Raw genomic sequence first — 27889 nt, 5'->3', positions numbered from 1 at the left:
GTAAAATCCACCCTGGTCCCTACTCCTAATATTGTTGCTGGTGTTGCTCCAGTCTCTCGGTGTCCTTGGGGCTTTGAGGCTCTCGCCCAACAACACGACAGCAGCCATTACCCACAGATAAATTCCGTGGGGCGGAGATCTGGGCTCATCCCTGCCAGCCAGGATGCCCACGGCACTCTCTTTGGGCTCTGCCCCTTGCAAGGTCCCCTCACTGCAGCCAGGCCAGGCACAGTGCTGGCAGAGATGCCCACTCCAGGTGAGGGCTGGTGGCAGCACGGCCAGACCCAGCCCAGGAGGGCACAGACCTGAGCAGCAGGGTGGCATGAGACACCACAGGCCAGGCCCCATCTCCCCTCACCACCCAAATCTGGTGAGCAAATTGCTGATGCTGCCCGTGGCCCAAGGGGTGAGAAATGCACTCAGTGACCAATTGCTCTGGAGCCTGGAGACAGGGATTGTCCTGTGACAGTGAAAGGTTAATTTGAGCTGCTGGAAACACTGCTAGCAGTGACAGCCACCACCACAGAGTGATGACAACGATGACCACACTGAAAAAGTTCATGTCCCAGCATGGAAAAGCAGCAACGGGGGGAGTGGTACTGGTCGTGGCAGTGATGATGATTGTGGTGCTGGTGGTGGTTATGATGGTGGCAGTGGGGATGCTGGTGGCAGTGGTGGTGGTGACAGTGGCAGTGTGCTCCCAGATGGGATGCACAGCCCCTGCAGCCACCTCTGCCAGGGCTCAGGACAGGCTCCACTTCTGTGGCTGACTCCCAGCCCACTGCTCTCTTTGTGCCTCCAGCCAACCTCTGCCATGGGCCATGTATGTGCTGGATGTCCCCATGAACACTTGGTGACAGTCTCCCCCTCAGAACCAGCATGCCCTGCTGCCAGTCCCCAGCACATGCCAGCCACCTCTGCCCACTGAAGTGCCAGCACCCTTTGTGCTCAAGCAGCAGCAAGGAATTTGCCAAAGTAAATCCTGTCCTCAGTTTCCCTGTGGGCTCTGACAAGGCTGAGGGGACCAGAAAAGTGGCAACACGGGAAAAGGCAGGTGGCCCTTGAATAATTAAGAGACCTGGTGTTTTGGGACATGGAAAGCTCAGCCAGATTTGTGGCAGCAGGAACTGTTAATGACCCCCCAAACCCTGGGTAACAGAATGGCATGAGTCACCCTTCCAGGATGGGTTGTAGGAGCATCCCTCTGGCGTGGTTTGGGATAGGTTTGGCTCAGGGGAGCGCCTGCAGGAGACAGTAGGTGGCAGAGCCTATGGAGGGACGATACTGTGGTTCAGACCCAGCCCACCCGCTCACCTCCAGCCTGGGGAAGAGGATGGGCCAGGGGCTGGTTGTCACATCCAAGGGAGCAGGATCGATGATGGGACGGCAGTAGAACTCCAACAGATGCTGCTGGTATTGGACCCTTGGAAGATGTGGAGTGCAGGGGCTGGAAGGCCCTAGAGGGGAGCCCAGGCCAGCAAGGCCTCACGGGCACAGCTGATGCCTCGTGGAAGGCTCACAAGAGCTGAGCACAGCCTAGGGGACAGGGCCAGACAGGAAAGGGGGCACAGCACGCAGGCAAGGCACAGGGCAGGTGGCACCTGGCACACAGCATGTGCTGGGGAGGACATGGCACAGGGAACATGGCACAGGGGACACGGGACATGGCACAGGGAACACGGCACAGGGGACACGGGACATGGCACAGGGAACACGGCACAGGGGACACGGGACATGGCACAGGGAACACGGCACATGGCGACGGGACGCACCGTGGGGGATGCGGCACCGGAACACGGCACACGGACACGGCAAGAGCCGCGCCCTGGGGTCAGATAACGGGACGCGGCCCGGGCGGTGCTGCAGGGACACGACACACAGACCAGACAGGGGGACAGGACATGGGGACAGGACACACGGACACGACTCGAACATCACCGGCCCGAGGCAAGGCCGCCGCCGCGTGGGCGGGGCCGTGACGGGGCACGCCCCTTATGCTAATGAGAGCTGAATCACGCTCAGCGGACCGCGGCCGTCGGGCAGAACGGGCTCAACCAGGCGGCGCGGAGGGGGGAACGAGAGGAGGGCATCAGAGCGGGGCAGCCAGCGCCGCCGCTGCGACCTGGGAGCGGGCGGGGGAGCCCGGATGCGGCTGGTCTCGCCGGCGGCCGCGCCGCGGAACCGGGATCGGGGCGCGGGGAGGAGCAGTGAGGAGCGCGCGAGCGGGCGTCCCCCCTGCCGCGCGCGTGGTGTGCGCCGAGGGCGGGGCGGGCGGGGGCGGTGGGTGCGATCACGTGACGGGCGGGCCGCCGCCATTTTGTCCTGCGGAGGCCGTATTTAGGGCGCAGCGCGCGCGCCGCCGCCACTCCCGCCGGGACGGAGCTTCCGCGCCCCGGGCCCCGCCGCCGCCCGCCCTGCGCCCCCACCCCGGCTCCCTCTGCCCCGCCCGCTCCCCCGCCATTTTGTGGCCGAGCATTGCCCGCCGAGGACCGGCGCCGCGGCGGAGCTTTCCGCCTTTCCCCCGCCCTCTCGCTCTCCGACTCTAGCGGCGCCTCGGCCCGGCCCGGCTCGCGCAGCCATGTCCTCCGGCGCCAGCCCCGAGTACGCCTCCTTCTTCGCCGTGATGGGCGCTTCGGCCGCCATGGTCTTCAGCGGTGAGCACCGACCGGCAACGGGAGGGGCCGGGGGGAGGGTGGGGAGAAGGGGGAGCGCGGTGTGGGGGAAGCGGCTTCTTTTTCCCCGTCACTGCCCTGCCCCGGCGGGGCGCCCTCGCCGGCAGGGGCTGGGAATCCTGGGGTCTGGGGGCACCCCCCCCCCCCCACCCCCGCTCCATCCGGGCTCTCGGGGGCAGCGGAGGGTCCGTGCCGGTGACGTCACCGCCGGCGGAGCCCCCGAGGCCACGTGACTGCGACGGTGCCGCCCGGGCCGCCCCCCCCCCCCCCCCACCCCCCCCCAGGCAGCCGCGGGCCGGGGTCCTCCCGGGGCTGGGCTGGGGGGGGTCGTACCCCGGCACCGGCTGCCCGCGGAGTCCCCGGCTCTGCCTCCCCCGGCCTCCGCGGCGGCGGCGCTTCTCCCGCTGTGACTCGGACGTGGTGTCTAAACCATTCCCCGGATAACGCAAGACCGGTTTTTAACGGGATTAAGCATAAATGTGCGGTCGTTTGGCGGGTAGGCCGCCTTAGAGACGTTAATGCCACTGCAGGCGATGGACGGGCTCGGGGATGCCGGGGCACGGGGAAGCCCCGCTCCATGGCCCTCCCTCTGCGTCTCCAGGCAGCGAGCTCAGTGCGGTGTAAATTGGGTCATCCTGCGGCACTGCTCTCCCCCCTGAAGGAGCTCAGGTGTAGGGGCTGTAAATGCCGGTTTGCACCAGAAATACCGTCCTTTAATGCGTTGTGTCTCAGAGCCTTGTTAAACCTACAGAAGGTGACTGCTGTTCCTGCACAGCGTTTGCTGCTCTTTGGTGGGGGCAGACCTGCTGTTCCCTTTTGGATCTAACATGGGAAGGCTTCAGCTGTTTTTTGTTTTCAAATGCAGGTATCACAATAATTAGGAATAAAATAATTAGGAATAAAACAATTAGGAACCAATCTGGCTTTCCTTTCTGAAGGCTTAGCCCATGACTCCACAGACGTGAACATACTTAGTGGTCTTTGGCTCCCTTCTAGTCCTGAATTGGTCGTAGCTCAAGCTGCCTAAGTGCTGTTGAGGTGCTTGGGATCCCATTGTGTTAATATGGCGTCTAGGATGGTGGCTGGGTCTGCAGGATGGATTTTGGGAAGCTGCTCTTGATTGATGTGTGTGGGAGATGAAATCATGCAGAGAGCCAAGTGGACAGTGAATTAAAATTAGTGCTTGAGATGAAGCTGTCTAGCCATGCTGGTGTGGGCACTATGGACTGGTTCCACACCAGCCATGTTTGTGACTTAAATTTTCGATAAAACAAAAGCTGGGTTAGGTGTGTTTAGTCTTGCTTAGTTTGTACATGGTGGTGGGATGCAGATGTTGATGCTGTGGGCAGTCAGTGGCCTGCCACCTTGCATTTCAGACACTGTACTCACTCTTGACAGGTAAAAATTTTCCTGAAAGTCAATGGGTGAAATGCCAAAGGAGCCAGAGTTGGGACTGCTGACCTACCTGCCTCTTGGCTACTGAAGATAATGGAGGAAGAAACTAAGACCTAGTTACTTGTTGGGAAAAAATAGTCAATGGTTCACTGTATTTTGCAAAATGGTCCTAAATAGCGTGCTTTCCTTCCAAGGAAGGCGTTGCTGATTTCCTCTTGCAGAATGGCTTTTGGAAGCAAAAGAACATGGCTGTGGGGCTGTAGACACCATGTTAGTGACGTGTGAGTGTGCTTCAGCTGAAACATCAGTGAGGGATGCAGGCTTGAGTCAGCTCTTTAACACGAGTTTGGAGTGGTGCTGGCGTGTCTGAACCAGCAGAGAAGCCTTTCCTAGAAGCTGCAGCATGACAGCATGGTGCTGTGGGATTGCCAGGGGAAGGTTTGGGTAGGAGAATGCAAAGTCAGTGCATAAGCTCTATTGATGAAGGCTTGGTGTCTGTTTTGTGAGAGGTCCTTGATGCAGAATCTCTCTAGTCTTCCTGGATTCAGTGAGTTCAGGGTCTGTCCTGACCTTAATGATGTTGTAATACCAGCAGGTCTGAGCTGTGCAGGTACTCTTGCCAGGGCCAGTGATGGGTTCAGGTGCTGGACAACAGGTTATAGATAGTGCTGATGGGAAATTATTTCTTAGGTGTGGCTGTTCAGTGAAGCAGTTTGTATTTTTAAGGCAATAAGGCAGAGGTGTCAACAGAGGATAAACTAAAACTTGCAGTTATGTAGCTTTTGTAACAGGCATGTTGCATCACAGCATGTTCTGATGGTAGTTGTTAAAAAACCCTTGATTTTGAAGTAAGGAGCTAAATCTGGACAAGCAGTTAAAACTCTAAAATTGTCCTGGATCCGTGTTAATTAGTGCAGTGAATCATGTCTGACTCATGCTATATCTAAAGATCACATTCTTGTGGAGCTTGTAGTTCCAAGATATGTTTCTAGTAAACATGTTCAGGTTCTATACTGTCCAGGGTGGTTTGATGTGAAAACAAGTGACTTGGAGCAGTCCAATGTGCTGTGTGAGCACTACTTGCTGATGCTAAATAGATAGCAGAACTTGTTCTGGTCAGCCAGAGACAAGAGCAGGCTGCTGTGACCTTGGCCATCTTTGAGCCTGTCTGGTTATTTGCAGATTACAACTTGTTCTCACTGCTGCAGTTCCTTATTTCCCATGGGGTGGGTCAGGTGCTGTTGAATGATTAAATTACTGTAGCTTTTTCATGTGATATGAGCACACCAGAATGGACAAGTGTGGTGTTGGGCAGAGCTGTCTATTTCTGTGTGTGCTGGTGCTCTGTGCAAAGCTGTCACAAGTGTGACAGCTCCATGCTGAGCAGAGTTGTCCTTAGGCCTGAACTCCAGCTGGGCATTCAGTGCCTTCAATACCTGCTGCACTGCCAAACAGCTGGAAGATTCTTCTTGAAGAGAACTTTAGCCACCAGTGTTAAATTAGTCCTGTCTTTTAATTTTTGCTGCTGTGAAATAGTACTTTCGTTTTAAATTAAGGCTTTAGATCTCATAGCAGTTGGTTGGCTTTTAAGGGACCTTCATGGTGAAATAGCTGGCTCAGAACATGTAGTTTGGTGCAGCTGACAGCCCTGCACAGTCTGATTCTGGAAGGCATCATGACTGTAAACAGCTTGCATCCTCAAAGGCAAATGGCACCTGTGCTTCCCAAAATACTGTCTGAGAGGTGGAACAGGAGAGCTGCTTGCAGGTAAAAATAAGATGGTGGAGTGCAGCTCAAGGTAATTTTCTGCTCCAAATGTGATGTGGGCAGGTGTGTGAACTACCAGACTGTCTGCAGTAGAGATTAGCTTAAGCTTTTGTCCTTTACAGCAGGTAAAGCAGTGGATGGCTGAGACCTCAGAGCTGTAACAGAAGTGAGGTAGGCGATGTTTCTACTGCTTGAGAATGAGGGAAGGCGTCTCACCAAGGGCAGCATTTCCTCTCAGTAAATGCCAGTCTTGGGAACATCTGAGAATGAGATGGATCATCATTATAAACCATTGGCTCTGCAGAACATGGCTTAAGCAGTTGTGCTGCAGTTTGTTCTGTGGCTTCCTGATGGATCCCTGTCACCCTGGAGTCGCTACACAGCCTGCAGGTGTTTCCCCTGTGGTGGGAACAGCTGCCTCAGGACCTCTTGGTCAGCTTTTTTCCTTCCTAGAACTGGCCTCTTCCATCTCCAGGGCATGACTGGTTGTGCACAGATGTTGCAAAGGGAACAACATCCCAGCCTGAGCAGGCTGTTGGGTGCTCCTTGCAGCAGTGGTTCACAGCAGTGTGTCCTTCTCCAGTGAAGCGTGACTGGCTGCACTCACTTCCTTCAGAGGCTTTGGGTCAGGCTGTGGTGGCCACAGGAGTGTCTGCTGGGTGCAGGCAGGGGCTGTCCCGTGCCACAGCCATGGGGCAGCAGAGCTGTGGGTGCTGCTGAGTGTTCCAAGCTCCCCTGAGACCTGCTGGTTAGGAAGGGGTCTTGCGAAGTGGTGCAACACACTGCTGTGCCAGTCGGTACCTGGAATACACTGGTCACCTGGTTTGTGAAATGGGTCCTCTTTAAGGTGTTGTGAGGGAGCTTCTTTGATGATAAAGATATGTATCAAGTGTCTGGGTGGACTTTGCTGCTTGCAGAAGGACAAGCCTGTGCTCCATGGCCAAGTGCTTTACCATAATTAAAAAAATCAAAGAGCTCTGTGTGACAATCCAGAGTGCCAGTTGAAGCAGCTCTTGGACAGTTGGCTGGCAGATCCTTTATTTGCCTTGAACTGCTGCTATTACAGCAATGTCTCAAGGAGCTGGTGGTTTTTTAAGTTCTCAGATGTATTGACCCAAGACTAAAAGGCCTGCCAGTCTTGGAGAATTTTGATAATGCAGTAAGCTGACAGTGTTAGCAGCCTTTCATTACATTATGGAAGAACAAAAAGTTATCCCTAATCCTGAAACAGGTGACTCACTAAAGGGTTCTGAGCTTACAGCTTCCTGTAGAGCAGCTTCACTGTTTACTCCTGGGGTTTTCATTGGGGAACAGGCTTCAGCCAGTGTGATGAGAGTTTGCATAGGCTCCAGTGCAGTTCCCCTAAGGAAGCTGGTCTGTTCTGTGCAGCTGCACCTGGGCAGAGCAGCAGGTTTTTTCCAGAAGTATCCATTACTGTAACTTGAGGTGGAGCTGTTGAGTGTGGTGGGGTGGGAGGGGGCAGGGCCAACCTGTGGGAAGCAGCCTGTTTCTTTCGGAGTGTCCGGGTTTCTGGTATGGCACAGCAAGGACTGTGCTTCACCTGAATGTCACCTTGAACATTTCTCCAGCCTTTTAAGAACAGCCTGCTCTGGGATGAATAGATGTTGGTGAATTGGTGCCTGTCTGCTCCCAGGAAAGCCTGCCTACTGCAGAGGGCAGCCCATTTGATAATGATTAGTTTTAAAAGGCTCCAGATGTAAGTGCTCATCCCAAATGATCCTTCATGCTTGCTGTGATAGTAACCAGTGGTATCCTAATTGGAAAGCTGGCATTTATTACTAGCTCACTTCTCATGCAGGCAAGTTCTGCATGTTAGTGCTCTGCAAATCTCTCACATGCAGTGTGGAAATCTGGTTCACCATGGTGGGATGTGGGAGGAATCCCTGGCTTGGATGGACCAAATGCTGCTGGAGTGTATGTGGCTGGTTCTGAGCCTGTGTGAATATATCAACTGGTGAAACTGGATCTGTGCTACTAGATCTCTGAACTTGGAAGGCTCCTCACAGCCTCCTTCTGTATCAAGGGAGTGACTTGCATCTGATTTAATTGCAAGGTTTCTCTTCTTGGTGTGTGCCCTGAGTGAGCACAGTCACCTGCTGGAGCTAGGGCAGGTTGGTTCTGATGCTGGGACTGCCCTGATCTGAAGAGCAGGATGCAGGCGGAGCCCTGTGGAGCTGTGGCAGTGGCAAGAGTACAACCAGGCTGCAGTCTTTGGCACTGCAGCCTTTCTGGCAAGGGCCTGTCTGGTTCATACTTGATCCTGGAGCTGCACAGCCCCACCCTCTCTGCTAGCACTGTTAAAGGGACAGATATGGGGAGGTGCCAGGCAGCATACCCTCAGCCCAGAGGGGAGGGCATTTTGCCCCCAGGAGCAGTACATAAATCAACTCTGGGCTGTGAGTTCAAGGAGTAAATCAGGTATTTCACAAGGGGGTTAACCTCTGAAACAGGATTACTGGGAGTAAGAGGTCTTGAGTGATGTGCATTGCAACTTCTCTGTATTGTAACATCATTGAACTTCTAAATGGCACAATTCCTGGTTAGAGACCAGCATGGATTCTGTCTCTGGTGAACTAGATAGGTGAAGTGCTTTTTGACCTGCCAGGTAAGTGTTTTGACAGGTCTACCTCTTTAAAGGTAGTGTTTGGAGCTTGCTTGGCCTGTATGTTAGAGGTGAGGGAGCTGGATGAGCTGACACAGAAACCCAGAGTCCTGGTGTGTAGCAGAGGTACAGCTCTTGCCCCATTTCCAGCATCTGCCACAGAGCTCTCCTCAAACTTTGTTTAGCAAGATTTTGGAAAACACATCCTTCCCATGGATGAGGGATATTTAAATGTAGCCTATGAGTATATGTGCTTCAGTTGTTTTGAGGTGAAGGTGTGGAGGAACATTGTCCAGGGTGTCTGTAGCCCAAAACTGTGAGTGGCTGTGCCACTTGGAGGCATGGTGGGAAGCAGGTATTGTCTTTGCCACCTTCCCTGTAATACTGAGATAATATCAAAGATGCAAGGACTACTTGCCAGACTAGTTAAGGTGCTGGAGATGTCTCTTGGTTGGGGTGGTGGTAAAGGCTTCCTTGGGAGCAGATATGCCAAGCTCTGAAGCTCTGTGTGGCCACCAGTGGGAGTTCAGTAGAGTTCCAGTGACATCTAAGACTGTCATGTGAAGACTGGTAAAGACAGGCTTTCTTTCAAACTGTATTTAAAACAAATTCAAGGCATAAGATATGGCCTCTTCTGGGATTTTAACTGGGAACTGACAAACTCGTGCTGCACTGCCCCTCCACAAAAGCTTGAGCAAGCTGACTTTCTTGTAAATGGGGTTACAAAATCACCTTCTCTAATCCATCACTGCATTAATTGCAACACCCTCAAGTAGCTTCATGCTTTTGGAGGAAGTGATGACTGATAAAACTTTAAATAGTGAACTTCCCTCATAAGCCTCTGCATTTTTTGAGCGGTTTGTAAAAGATTGCAGACAGGTTTCTGCTAAATTCTATACACAGAGTAGACAGTGGAACCAGGATTCAGGCTTAGTTCCAGCTCTTAGAAGGTGCTTTGTCCAACAAAAAGGTTTTCTAGTTCAAGTCAGTGATTTCTTTCTAGAGTTCCTAAGGGCTACACCCTAAACAGAGCCATCACTGAAATGGCTGATTAGGTCCATGTGCTAATATCCAGGTTCATCTTATATTTGCAGCCTGAAGTTGCTCCTGGCTCAAGCTTCCTAAGTTGGGTTCTAGTTCTGAGTAGCCCAAAATAGCCCTTTACATCACTTGGTGCCAGTCAAGGTTCAAGAGCTTTGCTAGCACAGAACAAATTGGTATTTAATGAGACTTTCCCTTCAGGTTTTTGTAACTAAAACTGAACTTCCTTCTGAGAATGAACCTTGTGTTAGTGCAGCAGTGCTGCTTGTATGAATGATGTGGGCTTCTAGTGCCAAGCCAGGAGGATGACTACCCTAAATATAGGCTTTATGGGGGTGCTGAGTGAGAAGCAGGGAAGCATGTACCCAAATACCTCCCAGCAACTCTTCAGGACAAGGTGCACAATCTCAAGCTCTAATACTGGTGTAAGGCAATGACACATCTTTGTGGAACAAGCAGCTCTCCCTTGGAGAAACCTTGGTTTTCTGAGGGTGGAGCAGATGTAACTGTTAGGTCTCAGAACAGCACAAAGATGTTAAATGCCCACAGTTTAAGTGGACTCCAGCAGCGTTTTAGAGCAGGTGCAAGAACATTTTCTTGCCTAATAGGATTGACCTCTGAGGACGATCTTGATGGTGTCAGAAAAGGAGACTGCCTGCCCTTCCATATGTCTGTCTCTGCTGCTTCAGGGACTTATTCCTGGCTGGCAGCTGACATGCATATCATCTCTGGATGATGGTGAATACAGTAGGAAGGTGTGGAGTTCCAGAGTACTCCCCAGTAAGGCTGAAAGGAATGATGTCTTTTCAAGTACTGCAGAATCAAAGAATGATGTATTTGAGGAAGTTTCTGTGAGACTTATACCAAATTTTCAAGGCAGAAGTTACTTAGGGATAGTGCTTTGGACTCTTCCAGGTCTCTGGTACAGGTGATAAACCCATCATCCTGTGCAGGTCTCTGCGTGCTCAAGTGTTGACAGAGATGATGAGTAAACCTTAGGTGTAAGGTGGTTGTGGTCCTCTGTAAGCTACAAGCCAAACTCTTCTTTGTGGTTCCAGTGGCTGGATTGACAAGTGTTCAGACCAGAATCCTTCATAGGTGAGGTCCCACTCTCCATGTGCCAGAACCTTTCTCCAGTGAATGATGTGGAGCAGTAATATTTGAGTTGATTTCTATCTCAGTGTGTCTGATGGAGCTGCAATGGCACATTTAACTCCAGGGCCAAAGCATAGGCAAATGGGTTTTGTGGGAGAATGGGCCCCACAAAGGAGATCTGTGCAGCTGAACTCAGTTCAGGTGGCCCAGCTCTCAGCTGTGTTCTGCTGGGGTAAACAGATGTGCTTTGTTGAGCCTTGCAGTGTGGGCTCTGGGAGGACACAAACACTGGAGTTCCCTTTGGGACTTTGGATTTTGGCCCCTAAGGAGGGGCATGGATGGCTGCTGGGGTGTGCCCTGCTGTGAAGCTGGCCTGGGAAGATGTTGTGCTATCAGTTGTGTTTGAACAGCACCTCTTAATCCTTTTTGGAGTAGAACTCTGGGTAGGTCACTTCCTCATCCCTTAGGGGAGTATTCCTGGCTGTCACGTGACTGTGTTAGTTTTGCACAATCCTTCCTTGTGCTGACTTAGCTGTTCTAACTGCAGCCTAGTGAAAGAAATGGTATTTGGGGATATGTGTAATGCATTTTTTTTCTCTTCCAGCCTTGGGAGCTGCATATGGAACAGCAAAGAGTGGCACAGGTATTGCAGCCATGTCTGTCATGAGGCCTGAGCTGATCATGAAGTCCATCATCCCTGTGGTCATGGCGGGTATTATAGCGATCTACGGCCTTGTAGTGGCAGTGCTCATTGCCAATGCCCTCTCACCTGAAATCACGCTATTCAAGTAAGTTGCTGCATCTGGCAGTTCTGTTTCAGACTGTCCTGTCACTGTTTGATGCTCTGTGTGGGGGTGGTTTTGGCTCAAGGCCCCTGGAAGGGCTGGCAGCGCTGAATGTGCTTGGCTAGGCTTTGGAGCATGGGCTGGGTTCCAGCTGTCCTGTCAGATGCCTCAGCCCCAGTGGAGTTGGCTGTACTGGCTGTCACAGATCAGTTGGGTGTCCCACTGCTCGTTGTGGGGCTGTGGCTTGGAAGAAGCCATGTACAGGCAGCACTGGGAGAGGAGGCAAAGCTTGTGTCATGATGCCAGACTCCAGACCTGGATGCACAGGTGTTTCCAAAACTGTCTAAATAGATCTGCTGTTGCCTGGGAGATGCAAGTAAATAATTAATATCGCTTTTGCTGTGGTAAGTCAATCCTTGAGCTATACATCGGGCCTCTAGCAGCTACAGTCTGAAATTTAGTCTGCTCTTGGCTTCTGAAAACAGCTGGAACTGGTGTGGTTGAGCCCTCTTGGAGTTAAACAATGCTGCTGAAGTGACACATATCTGTGTTGCTGTACAGGCTGTACCTGTGAGCAGAGTGCTTGGCCTAACAAGACATGGTCTAAAACAACAGATACAAATGGTCCTTTGCAATTACCAGGTGAGCAGACACTGGTAGGGACTGCTCCACAGGACACTCTCCTTCTTGGGAAACCAGACCATTCCTGCCCAGCTTCTGCAGTGCGAGACACCTGAATGTGCTGTGGCTGAAGGTTGGAGATGAGCAGCTACTAACAGGCTGCAAAGTACTGTGGGACAGGCATTGCTGCAAGTGCTGTTCTCACAGCATACTGAGCCAGCTGGTGGCCAGATGAACCCAGTAACTCAGTTCCGTGTATGAGCCACGATGTTCACATGAACATCAGGTGAAGATCCTTCACTGCTGCCTGTCTTTTAAGTATCAGAGTTAGGAGTGTCAGTAAGCATTGCTTTGAGACACATTGGGCTTGTTGAAAGAGTTAGGGGCTTAAGACTGGGTGTCTTGTTCCTTGCCACTGAAACTCTTCCATCTCTGTCCCACAGGAGCTTCCTCCAGCTGGGCGCTGGCTTGAGCGTGGGTCTCAGCGGTCTGGCTGCTGGCTTTGCCATTGGCATCGTGGGCGATGCAGGTGTCCGGGGCACAGCACAGCAGCCCAGGTTATTTGTGGGGATGATCCTCATTTTGATCTTTGCTGAAGTCTTGGGTCTCTATGGCCTCATTGTTGCCCTTATCCTCTCCACGAAGTAAATGTTGCGGTATGATGTAAAGAGATGTAACAAATCTACGTTTAACAAAAAAAAAAAAGCTCCAGAATGAAAATGGTTCCTCCAATGTGTACAGTTGTCCCAATTTGGTAGTTGATCTCTTGTAAATGCGCAATATATGTTAGTGACTCGTCTGTCCTGTGTGTACTTCAATATTAACTTGGATGGGTTGCTCCAGGCCTGCTGCATGGCTTGGGGTGGCCCGTGTGCAATTTTCCACCCATTGCTGTTAGTATTTTATGTATAAATATGAACTAGAAATGTAATTTTTTCTCTTCACTGGATGTTTATTTATAAAAGACTTGACATGTTCATACATCTATGGAGCAAGGATTTTCAATTTCCCATGCTATATATATTAATCTTATATATAGGTAGATTACACTGTGGGGTAAATTGTAAGTGCAGAGAATTCCTTGGATGTAATTTTGATTCTAAAGATTGCTGTAGTGTCCTGGTATTGGAGTATGAGAATTTTGTGTTTTATTACAGCAATTGTCCGAAACACTCCCGTGTTTCAATAGTAACTGCGTATGCTCCGGCATCAGTCGTGCACCCAGTGTTGGGTTACAAACTTCTACCATGTTTCCAAATAAAACTTCCTCACTACATTGCTGTAATGAGTCCCTGGCTCTGATTTCCAGCTGTTGCTGCTCCTTTGGGAAGGGTGAGGTCTCTTGAGGCATGCAGGTTCCTGAAGTGACTGGGCAGCATGCCAGCGATGCTGCCAGCTCTCCTGGGCTGTGGCAGTGTGGTTCCCAGCTGCTGCCATGGGCCATATTCATGGTGAGCAGGGATGCAGGCTGTGCTCACCCTGATCTCACCTGGCTCAGTGTGGTGCTCTGTGACCAGGGGTCAGGGAGCTGCAGCCTGCGCCAAGGGCCAGGGAGAGACGTGCAGCCTGTAGAGGAGCTGCCTTGTCAGGAAACAAGCAGCCTGTCCTTGTGCTGGCCCTGCAGAAGCTGAGCTGCTTGGAAGCTGTACTGTGAATAGTAATTGCCTCTGAAGTACCTCAACAATAGTCTCATCAACAAAATGGCTTCAGTCAAGAATTTGTATTTTTATCTTCTAAATCACAGGACTATTTGAGCTGGGAGATTCTGGTGCTGCAGCTGCTGAGTGCTGGAGCAGCCTTCTCTGGCCTGAGGATTTGAGTACTGCCAAGCTTATATGGGAAATACGTGTTGGACCCTTTCAGTGGTAAAGCCAAAATGTTACTACTCAGACACCTGGTGCTAGCAGTGCCTTTGGCATCAAACCAAGCTGATGTATTTGGAGGGATGTTTCACCTGGTTGGGAGTGAAAATACATGTGTGTGTTTCACCAAGGTACCTGTCCAGTGAGGGGTGCAAGTACTGTGAAGAGCTGTGGCCAGAACAGAAGGAATTCACTGAAGCTGTTTGGAGCTTCTAACCTGGCAAGGGTGTTGCCCAGCTCAGGCCTGGTGCCACTGTGTGCACCTTCTGGGCATTCAGGAGACTTTAGCTATGAGCTGCTTGTCCTGTCAGGGTCAGCAGTAATTATTAACAAAGACTGGGGTTATTTTTTGCTGTTTGCTAGAACACTGATCCCTATGCAGTCACCTCTCAGTGGGCTGGTTTTGCTTGGGCAGTGCTTTGCTTTGTGGCAGTGTGAGATGGTGTACAAAGGTGTAAGCTGACTGAAGGAAAATCCTGCATGCCTGCTGAAGCAGTGGATGGTAGAAGGTGACATTCCCGATCTGAATGGTTTCAGTAATTCCTTTCAGCAGCAAAAGTAGACTAAATCTCAGAATTAGGCTTTCCCCAGAGGTCATAAGTGTTTATGGAATCTGTAGGTTGATTGTGTCACATTGACTGCAGAGGGAGCTTTCCTGGTGCAGTGTGACAGCTTGCAGCTGAGGGGTGAATCCCAATCCCAGGCTCTGGAGAGGATGCTGCATCCAGCTTGCAGTTCTGCTGAGAGGAATTGAATTTGGCAAGTCAAATTGTGTGAAAGGATAGGAGAGGGGCCTGTCTGGGGTTGCAAATATGCTTAACATTTGGTTCTAGCTTCTGTAAGGGGACCCTACTGCCAGTCTTGCATTTAAGGGAGCAGGTAAGTGCTCTCATCTCCAAAAGCAATAAGCGATTGAAAGGCCCCCAGTTCCCAGGTACCTTAAGGTCCCTTGTAAGTTGGTGGCATCATGCAGAGGCAGTTAATAGGACCAGAACCAGTGCAGGGAAAATCCCTTCAACGGCATTTTGCTTCATGCCTTAGAACGTGAAACCTTAGTCATTAATGTACCCATGCAAGAAGAATAGAGCTGGGGTGAGCATGGATTGGGGGAGGATCACTTTGTGCCAAGTACCTGCAAATACACCCAGAGTCAGATTAACATTAGTCTGTAGTGCCTCAGCCATGACATGTGATGCTCTGAATCCTCTGTGATGACTCCCGGCTGGAAACTCCCATTTCAAGCCCTGTGCTGGTACTATTGCATCAGCACGTTTCTCAAGTGACTCGCGGCATTAAGATGAGGGACCTTTGGGGTTTTTGAAATTCTTTTACTGCCAGAAGCACGGCAGATCAGAGGGCAGTCCCAGCTGGCAGGGATTGGCTCGGTGGAGGTTTGGAGGAGGGGAAGGGGGTGGCAGTGCCGGCACAGCCATGGTGCCTTTGTGTTCCGTGCGTGGCTGGGAGCGCCGCAGTGAGTCAGCCCTGCGGAGAGGAGAGGAGAGGAGCGAGCGGGGCCTCTGCAGCAGCAGCACCACGGGGACAGGGCCAGCCGCAGTCAGTGCAGGCTCTGGGAGGTTCAGGACCAGATGCCAGAGCTGCCAGCACAGACAATGCCTCCACAGAGCCTGCTGACCTTGTTGTTTGTTAACCCTTTCACACTGTTTTTTGTTTGTTTTATTCCAAGGGCAGCAATTTTTGTTTTCACTGCTGTTGGAGAAGCATTTTTCAGTACCAGCATTTTATCTCTGATTGCTCAGAGACTGGCTTTCCTGGGGAGATCTGGCTTACAGAGAAGCATAGTAACCTGGAAAAGAAAAGCTTTTGAGAAATAAAGACCTTGTTATGAGAAGCTGATCCCAGAAACGAAGTTGCTGTTTTTAATTACAGAGTAACAGCAGAGCTAATGACTGCAGCTCTCAGCAAACCTTGTTTCCTTCACAGGCTGGCCACGGGATACTGATTGTAGGGCATTCTGATGTTTCCAGCTGGCTGTACTGTCCAAACCATCGCTGTACTCAGGTGAGAGTTACTTGTCTCTGATGCACAGGACTTAGTTTTACAGCTATTAACTATCTTTTTCTCTTGACATGATTAATTTAAACCCAGAGCACATCTTTGCAATGTCACTTGACCTGAAGTGGGAATTTTCCGTTTCACGGCCAAAGGATTTTGTCCCAAAATGCTTCTCCATTTTTGTTCCTGTTAAAGCTAATAAATGCTGTTATTTTTTTCTTCAGTGAGTTCCTGAGAGACAAAGCTTTGCAACTTGTATCAATGGTTTTCAGCCAAGCTGGTTCTTGTGTCACAACACAAAAGTACACAGGGAAAAATCCTGCCCTGACCTTACAGTATTTAGGGGCTGAGGCTTTTGGCACCCACATTGTACCCATAAGGTACCTATAGACCCCTGACAGCTCTCTCAGACCTGAGCGAGCACAAGCTGGGCAGGGTGCAGCTCCTGGAGAACTGGGGGCTTGTCTTTCCCATTTTCCTTTTGCTGAGGGACAGGCTGCCCTCAACACAGGATCAGGTTTGGCTCTTCAGGATTCATCAAGGGGATAGCAGGGACTGTGTAAGTTCCAGAGCCTTTTCTGGCACTTTGAACTGCCCTGTCTGTGCTGTTACACCTGTGCTTTCTTCCTTTGCCTTTGGCAGAGAGGAAAAGGGTGACTTGAGTGGCAGAGAGTGAATTCAGCCACCCTGTTCTAATGGCTGTCTGCATGAGGTAGGCTAAGGACAAATCTTGGGAAATCATGTATATTCCCAAGACTGGCAGTTTGCTCTAAGCAGCCTCCATGGCTCCTGTGTGCCTTGGGACAATTTCTTACACATCTTTGTGAATGCCTGTGAAAATCAGAAGACAAGGCCATATTTCAAGAACCCCTGATGCAGCAGCAGTGCTGGCCCCTGCCCCACTCCTGCAGCTGCTCCATGTGCTCCCAGCTCCTCCCAAGTGTGTAGGTACAACTGCTCTTGCTGCCAGGTGGTGAACCTGATTTGGGAATTGAGCCAGATAAAAAATAACTCAACCTGAAGAAAAAAAAAAAAAACACGTTTGCTAAAGAAAATGCAAGCAAAACTACAGCCTGTGATTCCTTCTGCCTGTTACAGGGGCAGTGGAGGGAAAGAATATGGAATTATTCTTAGGGGAGTGTGAAGTATTGGCAATGCAAGACAAGGCTAATTTAATGCTGAGAAATAAAAGGAGAACATCCAAAGGATTCAGACTTTAGCAGAACATGCCACAAGCTGGGCTGGATGATATATCTGCAGCCTCCTGGAGCAGATGCCCATTGCTTGGCACGGGCTGTTCACTTCTCCCAGCAGCACAGACAGGAGCACTCTAATCCAGGCTTGGGACTGGCAGCCTGAGGATCTCTGTGGCTGAAGGGTTCTGAGGTGAAGCTCTGTCAGTGCTCCAGGTGGGCTCAAAGGCAGGATATTTATGGTGGGTGTTCCTATCTCTGCAGTCGGTATTTGCCTTTACCTCGGCATCTCTTCCACTGCCAGCTCAAGTCACTGTCACAGCCCTGTCAGCTTGTGTGTTCCTGGGGAAGGGACCTGTTTGGCCACAGGCAGTTTGGGTGCTATACACGCCTTCTGACATCCAAATTCGATTTAACAGCTTGGATGGGCCCTTTCTTCTTCACAGACAGATAAGCAGGGCTGAGAGCTGGTTTTAGAATTCATCTTCTCAACTTCTGATTTTGGGGTCTCCTCCACCTGTATGAAGCTAAAAATCATTCCCAGCAATACAGTGCTGGGTGTCCCAGATGTGCATAATTTCATAAGGAAAACCTTACAGCTCATCCAGTTCCACCCCCTGCTGTGGGCAGGGACATTTTCCACTACCCAGGTTGCTCCAAGCCCTGTCCAGCCTGGCCTTAAATACTTCCAGCAATCCAGAGGCAGCCACAGCTTCTCTGGGCATCCTGTGCCAGGGCCTCAGCACCCTCCCAGGGAACAATTCCTTCCCAATATCCCATCTAACCCTGCCCTGTGGTAGTGGGAAGCCATTCCCCTTGTCCTGCCCCTCCAGGCCCCTGTCTACAGTTCCTCCCCAGGTCTCCTGGAGCCCCTTTAGGCCCTGGAAGGGGCTCCATGGAGCCTTCTCTTCTTCAGGTGAGCCCCCCAGCTCTCTCAGCCTGACTCTAGGGCAGAGGGGTTCAGGTTTTGGAGCATCTCTGTGGACTGAAACCAGTCTTAGCCTCAAATTCCCAAAACAGTGCTGCACATTGTTTTCCCAGCCTCACCAGCATCATTCCCATCTCTTGCTTTCAGGCCCCTTTCCCAGCATCCTACTGACAATAGGAGCAGCTTGTAGCATGGATAAGCACTGACATCGTGGAATGACAAGCATGGCTCAAAACCTAATAAAAATCCAAGTCCAGGCCAGACAGGGATATTACATTCATACACAATTACATCCCCCATCACTTTCCTAGGAGAGATTCATCAGCAGTGCCTACATCACCTGAGTGGACCCATGCCTTGTCAGCTTCCCTCGGGTACACAGGGGCTAGGGGGCCCAGGGTAGCACTGTGGGCATCTTGGGATGGAGGTCTCAGGATGGGTTCTCAGAGGTCTCAAAATGGAGTCTAGGATGGGGATCTCCGGATGGAATCTCACGATGGATGGGGTGTCAACATGGCTTCGCGGTGGGGTCTCATGACGGGGGTTCAGGATGGGGGCTCACGATGGGATCTCATGATGGGGGTTCAGGATGGGGTCTCATGACGGGGGTTTAGGATGGGGGCTCACGATGGGGTCTCATGACGGGTTCCGGGTGGGGTCTCACGATGGGAGCTCATGAAGGGTTCGTGACGGGGTCTCACGAGGCGGGTTTCCGCCGCCGCCCTTCTCAAGATGGCGGTGCCCTTCCCGTGATGGCGGCTCTCCGGGGCCGGTCACGTGCCGCAGGGCGGGTGGGGAATCCCGGCACGTGCCAGCGCGCTCAGGTGACCGGGAGTGGGCGGTGCCGCGGGGCGAGGCCGCGCCCAGACCACGCCCCCGGCCCCGGTGCCCCGGGCTGGGACAGCGCCCCGGGCTGGCGCTCCTCGGGTGCCGCGGCGGCGCCCGCCCGCCCGGCCCAGTGGGGATTGTTCCTCACAGCGTCGGCTCAGAGCGCCGGGCAGGGCAGGGAGCTCACCCCTCGCCTGCCCCGGGGGCGGTGCTCCGGTGCCTCCGCCCCTCACCGGCTGTCCAGTCCCGCGGCAGCCGCTCGCACCGGAGCCGCGGCCTGGCTTTGCTTCGCCACTCCCGGTCCCTTCCCCCTGCGCCGGCCGTCAGGGGGTTCGCGCTTGCCGTCGGCTCCCGCTGCCACGCGATGCCGTCCAACAAATCCGTCTCGGACGCGCCCATCGTGCAGTTCACCAACTGCCGCATCCTGAGGGAGCACCGGCTCCAGAGGTGAGGGCACCGGCGGTGCCAGAGTGGCTGCGGGTACCGGGGCTCTCGGGGGTACCGAGATGGCCGGCGGTACCAGGGCTGTCTGGGGGGTGTCGTGTTGTCTGTGGGTGCCCGGGCAGTGGGGCTGCCGGACAGGCTGCCGAGCTGACCTGAGCCCTGCAGTGCCCAGGGACTGTCCCAGCTCCCCTTGTGCACCGGCTGCTGGCGCTCCCTTGCCGCGCTCTGCCGTCCCGTGTCCCCCTCTGCCGGGTTTGGAGGGAGATGGGGTGGCTGCGGTGTACGGTCCCTGTTGTTTTGCCTCTTCTGCCAGCCCCTTGGTGTTTTGGCCATCATCACCACCACCTTCGAGGGGCAGCCCATGAAAATCCTGCTCCTGTGAGTTTTGTAGAGCCAGAGCCAGGCAGAGAGGGCTGCTCGTTGTGTCCCAGCTGAAAGAGCAGCTGTGCTCTGGCAGACATCGCAGAGCCCGTGGCTGGAGCTGCCGGTGGGATGCACTCTGCTCAGGATCGCTGGGGCACAGCCACCTGCTCCACGTGCTGCAGATGGCACCAGAGCTTGGTGTGTGTGACTGTCCCTCCAGGGAGGACCTGTGGGTGCGAGAGGGGAAGATCCTCAACCCAGAGAAACTCTTCTTTGACGAAAAGGGCTCTGCTGATGTCCAGCTGGACTGCAAGGACAGCATCATCGCCCCAGGTTTCATCGATGTCCAGATCAATGGTACAGTGAAGCCACATGCACTCACAGACTGGGGGCATCCCGGGTTTGTCCATCCCTGACCCCAGCCCCAGTGCCCATGGCCACGTTTCAGTTGCTCAGGGGAGTTGTTAGTCACCCAACCAATGACAAAGAGCAATTTTGCCTATGGTAGCTGCTGTTGTGTAAGTGATCCCCTTTGGCCAGGTGAGGGTTTCCTCTGAACTCATTTTTATCTATATTTTACCCTGCACCTGCACTGGAAGGATCCCTGCCCTACCCTTTCCAGGATGTGGGAGGAGAGGGCAAGACTTCCCATAGGAATAATAACAATTAACAGCAACAGCTTTGTTCAGAAGGAAAGAGGGGCTTGTTCTATGGTAGCTAAAGTTGGTAGGCCATTCCATTTTCAGCTGGGAATCGTCACATTTTGCCCTGCATCAAAATAAAAAGGCTATGCTTGCAAAACACTGGAGTGCTGTGGGAAAGAGCACTTAATCAGGGCAGTGATGGTGAGATTTGTACTTGTGGAACCTTAGAATGTAGGACAGAAGTGCTGGTGGAGCCCTCTGTGTCAGCACCCTACAAATGGAACATCTCCCTGCAGTCACACAAAGTCTTTCTTCATTGTTTCTGGGTGGAGCACACTCCTGGGGAAGCAGCAGTTTCACCCCTGTTTTGTTTGTGGTGCAGGAGGCTTTGGGGTGGACTTCTCTCTGGCTACAGATGACTTCAAATCAGGTATTGACCTGGTCAGTCAGAAAATCCTCTCCCATGGAGTGACCTCTTTCTGTCCCACCCTGGTGACCTCTCCTCCATCTGTGTACCACCAGGTAAGGAGCCTTCTCCTCTCCCATCCGCAGGGTGATCAGGGACTGAGGTTGGTATCAGGAGGTGGGTAGGCCAAGACTGGGATAGCTGCCAGGGCAGAAAAGCTACGGGCATGAGGAGCTGGACTCTACCCTGGGTTTCTTGCCCTCAGCCTTTAGAATGCTGAGACAGCCATGTCTCCCAAGCAAGCTCTGCACACCAAGGCTTGGAGGCAGCTTTTCCTTTGTGGGCTGTGATGGTCCCAAGTGGTCCAGCTACAAATCTCCCTGCAGACCTGACATTTGGGTTTGATTTGGCAGGCTGGGGGGCTGTATCTGTGTTGCCATGTCTGACAAACCCCTTTCTCTAGGTTCTCCCTCAGATCAGTGTAAGAAATGGTGGAGCCCATGGAGCAGGAGTCCTGGGTAAGTGGATTTGTCCCTCTGTGGTGCTACTCTAGGTGGGCAATTATCTTGTTCATGGTTGAGGTGAAAGAAGTTACAGAGCACAAATAGGGGCTGGAACTCTCAGTGGGAGGGATGCACAGGTGGGCACAGACCCACCTTGTCCCTTAGTCCATGCCTGGCTTTTACTGTGTTTTCTGCTGTCGTACACACTGCTCCAGCCCCTGGAGCAGTGGGGTGGCTTGGCTTGGCCAGTGGCCAGCACTGCATCCTCACTGTGCTGAGCTCACAGTTGCCCGAGACGTGTTTTGCTGCAGAAAAATAGCAAGGGTGTGACTGGAGCAGAGTAGACACAGCAGGTTTCTTGGTCCTTGGCAGGGGGAGGAAGGGTCATGGTTCTTTGTTCCTGTTTGACAGGAGCCCACCTGGAAGGGCCGTTCATCAGCAAGGAGAAGAAGGGTGCCCACCCGGAGCACTGCCTCCGCACCTTTGAGGCAGGCGCTTTCCAGGACCTGCTTGCCACCTACGGCTCCCTGGACTGTGTGCAGATTGTGACCCTGGCCCCTGAAATGAGGAGGAGCAGTGAGGTGATCCGGGAGCTCACCAAGCGGGGCATCTGCGTCTCGCTGGGTAAGGGCTGGGGCACCCCGGGCGTGGGGGGAGCTCTGGCTGCCCCTCCCTTGGGGCTGTGGCGTCTCTGACAGTGTCTCAATGCAACTGGACAGGGTGGGATTCTGGATGTGACAGACCTGTCACAAATGGGGACCTCGCTTGATGCTGTCAGTCTGTCATAGCAAGGGCCCAAGCTTCTATTGACTTAGGAGCCCCTGCAGTAAGCACAAGGTGCTGTTCTAACACAGGGAAGAATAGCAGTCTTAGGTGGAGGTTTGATGATGTGGAAGGTTCAAACTCTGAAGTTCCACTGCTTTAGGCCTTAGACAGGCAAAATCATTTTCCAAAGGTTACTGTTGGTTTGATAACTCTGTTTATCAACCAGCAGTAGAGTAGGAACCTCTCCCTCCAACATCTGGCTGGCCTCTGACTTAAAGCTGGCTGCATTTTTCTTTTCCTTTGCTTCACAAACTCTTCTTTGTCTCAGATCATTGAAGATTTTTTTTTTTTAAAGGGAGGAAGTTATTCAGGGTGAAATTAAACCTCAAGTGAAAAGGGCATTCATACAGCATACTATCTCTTATCCCAAAGCCACATAAAGAACTTAAGAAAGGCAAGGTTAGCCCACAGAGCTGCTGTCCTGTTGTGGAAACAGAAGTTTCTTTCTGGATAGTTTGATTCCCATATGTTTTCCTGGCAAAGTTCCCACTGTTGTGAGGGTGTCCTCTGATAATTCTCTACAAAACATTTAAGTATCTGAGGCCAGCAGAAAGGTGTATCGTTGGACCTCAAACTCAGCCTGAAGACAGCATGCTGTGAGCAAGGCAGCATTGTGACAGCTGTGGTGTGAATACTGAAGGAGTTTGGGTGAAGCACCCACTCCCAGAATCCCCCCAGGTGATGGCCAGACACATCTGTGACCTCAGGCCAGGGTGGGCATTAGAGCATAGTCCAGTGATGGAGTGTCTTTGCTCCTATAGGGAAATCAGTGGAAAGGTGGGCAGAGGAATCAGGGGTTGGTCTGTGTTCCCAGGTCACTCAGTGGCTAATCTCTCCCAGGCTGAGGAGGCTGTGCAGCACGGAGCAACCTTCATCACTCACCTCTTCAATGCCATGCTGCCGGTGAGTCCCCAGAGGCACCTGCCCTGCTCCAGGGCTGCTTTTGGGCTTTCTCTCCTGCTCCCCATGGGTCTGTGTTCTCCCCAGCTGGTTTTGTACCATGCTTTGTAATGAGGTTTTGGCACTGAACCTCTGGCTTCACATTCCTGTTGCTGGATCTGAAAGAGAGTCAAGGATGTAGCAGACTCTTGAGGTTCATCACAGAGAAGGACTAGGAAGTGTTGGTGGGTGAGAACGGGACATGCCCTTGCTGTGTACACCCAGACACCCTCCTGTATGTGAGCAGCAGGGAAGGGGGGATTCTGCCCCATTCAGGTGAGACCCCACCTGCAGAGCTGCCTCCAGCCCGGGGGCCAACATCAGAAGGATGTGGAGCTGCTGGAGTGAGCATAGAGGAGGCCACAGAGATGCTCCTAGAGCTGGAGCCCCTCTGCTCTGGAGCCAGGCTGGGACAGCTGGGGGTGCTCATCTGGAGAGGAGAAGCTCCAGGGACACCTCAGAGCCCCTTCCAGTGCCTAAAGGGGCTCCAGGAGAGCTGGAGAGGGATTTTGGACAAAGGCCTGAAGTGGCAGGACAAGGAAGAATGTTTTCCCACTGCCAGAGGGCAGGGTTAGATGGAATATTGGGGAGAAATTCGTGGCTGTGGGGGTACTGAGACCCTGGCACCCAGAGGAGCTGTGGTTGTCCTGTCCCTGGAAGCATTTAAGGTGAGGCTGGATGGGGCTTGGAGCACCCTGGAATAGTGGAAAGTGACACTGCCCATGGCAGGGTTTGCAACAAGATAAGTTCTATTGTCCCTTCCAACTCAAACCAACCTGTGATTCTGTGATTCATGGCAATGCCCAGGTTTGCCTGGTAAAGCTGCCAGGCACTGTGATAGAGATGGCACTGCATCCCCTGAAGTGAAGTCTCAGCCAGTGTGTCCTGGTCCTCCACAGCTTGTCCCCTCTCTCCCCTCGAGCAGTTCCACCACCGTGACCCTGGCATTGTGGGGCTGCTGACAAGTGACAAGATTCCTGCTGGGCGGAGGGTCTTCTATGGCATGATTTCTGATGGCATCCACACCAACCCCGCTGCCCTGCGCATTGCCCACCGAGCCCACCCCAAAGGTGAGCCATGGCAGTCCCCACAGTGTTACCAGCCACTCCAAGCACTGTACCAACTCCCAGAAGACATTTGTGCTGCCCTTGCTGTCTGGAAGGTCACAGCCACATGTGCTGATCCCTCAGTCCTCTCGCTTTGGTGCGATGTGGCTGGAGACACCTGGTTCCTCTCTGGGAGGGTCAACAGAGCACAGTACTTGGAGCTGCAGCAAAACCAGCAGCAGTGTTGACAAGGCCCCTTTCCTTCTGTTCCCCAGGGCTGGTGCTGGTGACAGATGCAATCGCTGGCATGGGGCTGGCACCGGGTCGGCACACGCTGGGTCAGCAGGTAGTGGAGATCGATGGGCTGAACACCTACATCGCAGGTAAGTGCTGTCCCTCTTGCTGAAGAGCTGGGGACAGTGCTGCCACTGGCACCATCCCGAGGAGCTGAGCACACCTTGCTGTCCCTGTCGGTGTGTGGCAGCGTTTGTGCCACCCTCTTGGGTTTTGATGCCTGGTGGATCTGCAGTGACTTGGCCTTGGGGATAATGAAACTCCTGGTAAAGAGGAGAAGTGTGCCACCCTTGTGGAGAATCTGTTCAGTTATAGCTGTTTGCGACATATTTGAAAGAAAGCTTCATTGCCCAGTGTCAAGGCTGCTAGAGGTTCAGGGCATTAGTAAGGACAGAGAAATCTTAGAGATATTTATTGTCCCTTTTCTTCATTATAACACTACTACTTCCTGCTAGCTAAATTCCCTAAGTTTCAAATTCCCAAGCAGATGAATACTGGGACGGTATTTCAGTGAAGGAGCATTCCTTTCTCCATTCCCTGTCTCTGGGAGCAGATGCCTGTGTTGTGAGCTGGTTTTCACCCAGTGCAGCTGGTGTGATAGTGGAGCTGGGGATAACACCCACATACCTCTTCCTGTGTTCCAGCAGGAAGTGGCTGCAGGACCTTCAGCTTGCTCCTCCTGCAACACAGGACTTCTGCACTTCTAGTCCCATTATGCTTCCCTAGTGCCCTGCTTCTTGCTGTGAGCTATGGGCGCTGCTCAGTGCCATCCTGTTCCTTCCCAGGTACAAAGACCCTGAGTGGCAGCGTGGCGACCATGGACACTTGTGTGCGACACTTCCAAGAAGCCACAGGTAAGAGAGCCTTGTCCACAAGGTGCTGCTCCCTATGTTGACACGGGAGGAGGGCTTGCTTTTGCCAGATGTGTCCATTTCACCAGGAATGTTCCCTCTCACCTGAGACGTGGTAAGGCCTGGGATCAGTGCCCTCAGATGAGCCCCTTTTTGAGGGGGAACTAATAGAACTAATGAGAGGTGAACTCTCCTGCTTCTTCCTCACAAAAGTGCATGGTTTTCTCTTCTCCATACCCTAGGTGTTCAGTTTTCCTATGCCTGCTCTCTCCTGTAGGGATATTTCCCTTCCCAGCTCCAGCTGGCTGTGCTGAGGGTGTTCCAGCTTGGGTCCATCAACTGCCTGGTTGGGTGTTGCCTTGTCCAGGGGGATTGGGGCTGCTGTGGCAATGGGGCTCTGGCTGCCCTAACATCTCCCAAATTCTCTGTCCAAGGGTGCTCGGTAGAGACCGCGTTGGAGGCGGCGTCTCTGCATCCCGCTCAGCTCCTGGGGATTGAACATAAAAAGGGGACACTGAATTATGACTCCGATGCAGGTACTGGTGTGGGCACAGCATGTACTGGTATGGAGACAATGGTGTCAGGGCTCACAAGTGCTGGAGCAAAGCAGGGGCTGCTTTGTAAGCATATGCTCATGCCCTGTTTTGGTGGGAGCTGCAGGGAGACTTGCTCCACCTGGGATATGCTCTGGGCTTTTGCTCCAGTGGTTTTTCCTTTTTGCTCCAGTGGCTTTTCCCTTGGATACTGGTGGTGTTTGGGAAGCCCTTTGGAGTGCCCCCCACATCTCAGCTGAGCAGAAAGCAGAGCTGCCATTGCCAGGATTGTTCTGCAGTGCCATCCTGGGGTGGGGAGAAACCCTTCCCCAATGATCTCAGCTCTCCCCAGCCAACTCCAGCAGCTCCATTCTGACAGCTGCTTTCTTTCTCTCTTGTCCCACACAGATTTCCTAATGCTGAATGACAGCCTGTATGTGCAAGCCACGTACATTGCCGGCGAGGAGGTCTGGCGACAGGATGTGTCGGGCATGTGACACTGGGCTGTCCCAGTGCCCTCCAAGGCTCACTGGCACTGTGGTTAGCAGCTCTGGCAACCACCCCACTTCTCTCTTTTGGTTTTTTTTTTCCCAATTCTTTCCTGCAACTCTCTCAAAGGAGCCTCATACCAAAGAGCTGCATTTTCCAGCTTCCAGTTATAGCCATGCCTGCTACGAATTTGTTGGTGCTCAGTTGGTGGTATGGGGAAAGAAGGCAGCTCTGTGCTGGCAAGGAATGCCAGTCCTGGAGTGACCTACAGGACTGCACAGCTGTCCTGCCCCCAGACTGGTGCTCCTGTCACCATCTGACAGCAGTGAGGAGTTGTCCCAGCCTTTGCACAGTTTATACAGCACACACAAACCTGCTCTGCACCTGAGGCAGGCTCAAGCCATTCCAATTCTTCTGCCTGCTGTTTGCTTTGCTCCCAGGCAGCCATGACTTGTTAGACATCAGCTTCCACCAGCTCAGCTCGCAGCTCTTCCCATGACAAGGTTTCTGTTGTGTAAGCAGAAGCTGAGGATCATATTTGGATCTCCTGACAGCCCTTTTGTCGTGTGTCCTCAGAGCAAGGCTGCCACATCTCGCTTAGTCGGTGTCCTTGTGGGGCTGAATCCTCAGGGCAGAGATCAAACCCAGGAATACCAAGGCATTGCTGGTCCTTTGTGCCTTTACCCTGCATGGGCATTGAGTCTACAGAGCTGGAGATATGAACAGCGTCCTACCACATAAAACTGCTCCTTTCACTCCTTGCTCTGTCTGGATGGGTTCTGCAGGCTCTGTGCCAGCCATACCAAGAAGAGCCTTTGCATCGCCTGATGGGTGTGTTCATTCCTCAGGCTATGGATGGGAAACTTTGCTATAGGAGATGCAGCCAGACTGGTGGTGACAGGTTCACAAGCCTTCAGTCTAGCTCAGGCACTGAGGGAGAGGAAAACTGCGGTGGGATTCTGGCTTTTCAAGATGGATACAATAACTCATTATTTTGTGCTCATTATCTTCTCCAATACTTGACTGTCAGATTTTTTCCTGATGCTGGGACACTTGTATATGAAGGCTGAGGCTAATTTTGACCCTACTCAACCACTCAGAATAAGCCTCGAGATAAAGTCTCAAGACAACCTTGGTTAAGGCTCAAACCACTGAGGTGTTTTTTGTAATGAGGAGATGGCTCAGACAACGGCCAAGTCTCAGTGAGGGTGGAGATTGTAAGGCAGACAGAAGTCAGCTTGGGATTGTCAGAAATGTACCGATTTTTCCAGTAGCATTTTATAATCTTTAGCAGCAACATTTCGAAGTGATTCCCCAGCACTTTAGAGCCCTTCTGTCAGCCTTGGAGAATTTCTAACATCAACTGCCAATGTCAAGAAAAATTATAACCTCCATGGTTTGAACATTTGAGAGACGGCACACCCTGTGCAGTGATACCCTGTGCTGCTGCAGTACTGACCTCACGGGGATCAGCTGGCTGTTGTTGGAAACAATCCAATAGGGAAAAATGCCTATGAAACAAGATGTCTAACTTTTTATTTACAAAATTAAACAATCAAAAGGAAATATAAAACAGAAATGGAAATAGACAGTACCAGTAGGTGTGTATTAACCTTTTTTGCCTGCCCTGGTGCTTGCTGGCACGGCCTCCGTCAGGCCGGCATGTGAGGGGCCGGGGCTGGTCTGGGCGCTCCTGCGGGGATTTGGCGCAGGGAAGGCGGCACCGCCG

General features: G+C 52.4%; 2 protein-coding genes across 3 annotated transcripts; both read left to right on the top strand.

Annotated features, from left to right (window-relative positions):
- The first annotated feature begins 2278 nt into the window (after window positions 1–2278).
- On the top strand, window positions 2279–13275 carry ATP6V0C (ATPase H+ transporting V0 subunit c). Its single transcript, XM_058815808.1, has 3 exons — window positions 2279–2654; window positions 11198–11381; window positions 12443–13275. The coding sequence occupies exons 1-3, from the start codon at window positions 2579–2581 to the stop codon at window positions 12645–12647; spliced, it is 465 nt and encodes a 154-aa protein (XP_058671791.1). The 5' UTR covers window positions 2279–2578; the 3' UTR covers window positions 12648–13275.
- A 5773-nt stretch (window positions 13276–19048) lies between these two features.
- Window positions 19049–27743, top strand: AMDHD2 (amidohydrolase domain containing 2). Of its 2 annotated transcripts, none has more exons than XM_058816069.1 (11): window positions 19049–19270; window positions 19851–19987; window positions 20657–20796; window positions 21144–21198; window positions 21595–21807; window positions 22823–22911; window positions 23873–24017; window positions 24269–24376; window positions 25073–25141; window positions 25573–25674; window positions 26737–27743. In XM_058816069.1, the coding sequence occupies exons 1-11, from the start codon at window positions 19188–19190 to the stop codon at window positions 26880–26882; spliced, it is 1287 nt and encodes a 428-aa protein (XP_058672052.1). In that variant the 5' UTR covers window positions 19049–19187; the 3' UTR covers window positions 26883–27743. The 2 variants fall into 2 exon arrangements, with proteins under 2 accessions (XP_058672052.1, XP_058672053.1); XM_058816070.1 differs by having other exon boundaries at window positions 26080–27743.
- Window positions 27744–27889: the final 146 nt, after the last annotated feature.

Source organism: Ammospiza caudacuta, chromosome 17 (genome assembly GCF_027887145.1).
Source record: "Ammospiza caudacuta isolate bAmmCau1 chromosome 17, bAmmCau1.pri, whole genome shotgun sequence".
NCBI classification, from domain to species: Eukaryota; Metazoa; Chordata; class Aves; order Passeriformes; family Passerellidae; genus Ammospiza; species Ammospiza caudacuta.
The sequence above is the reverse complement of the archived record's forward strand: the minus strand, read 5'-3'. Positions and strand labels throughout refer to the sequence as shown.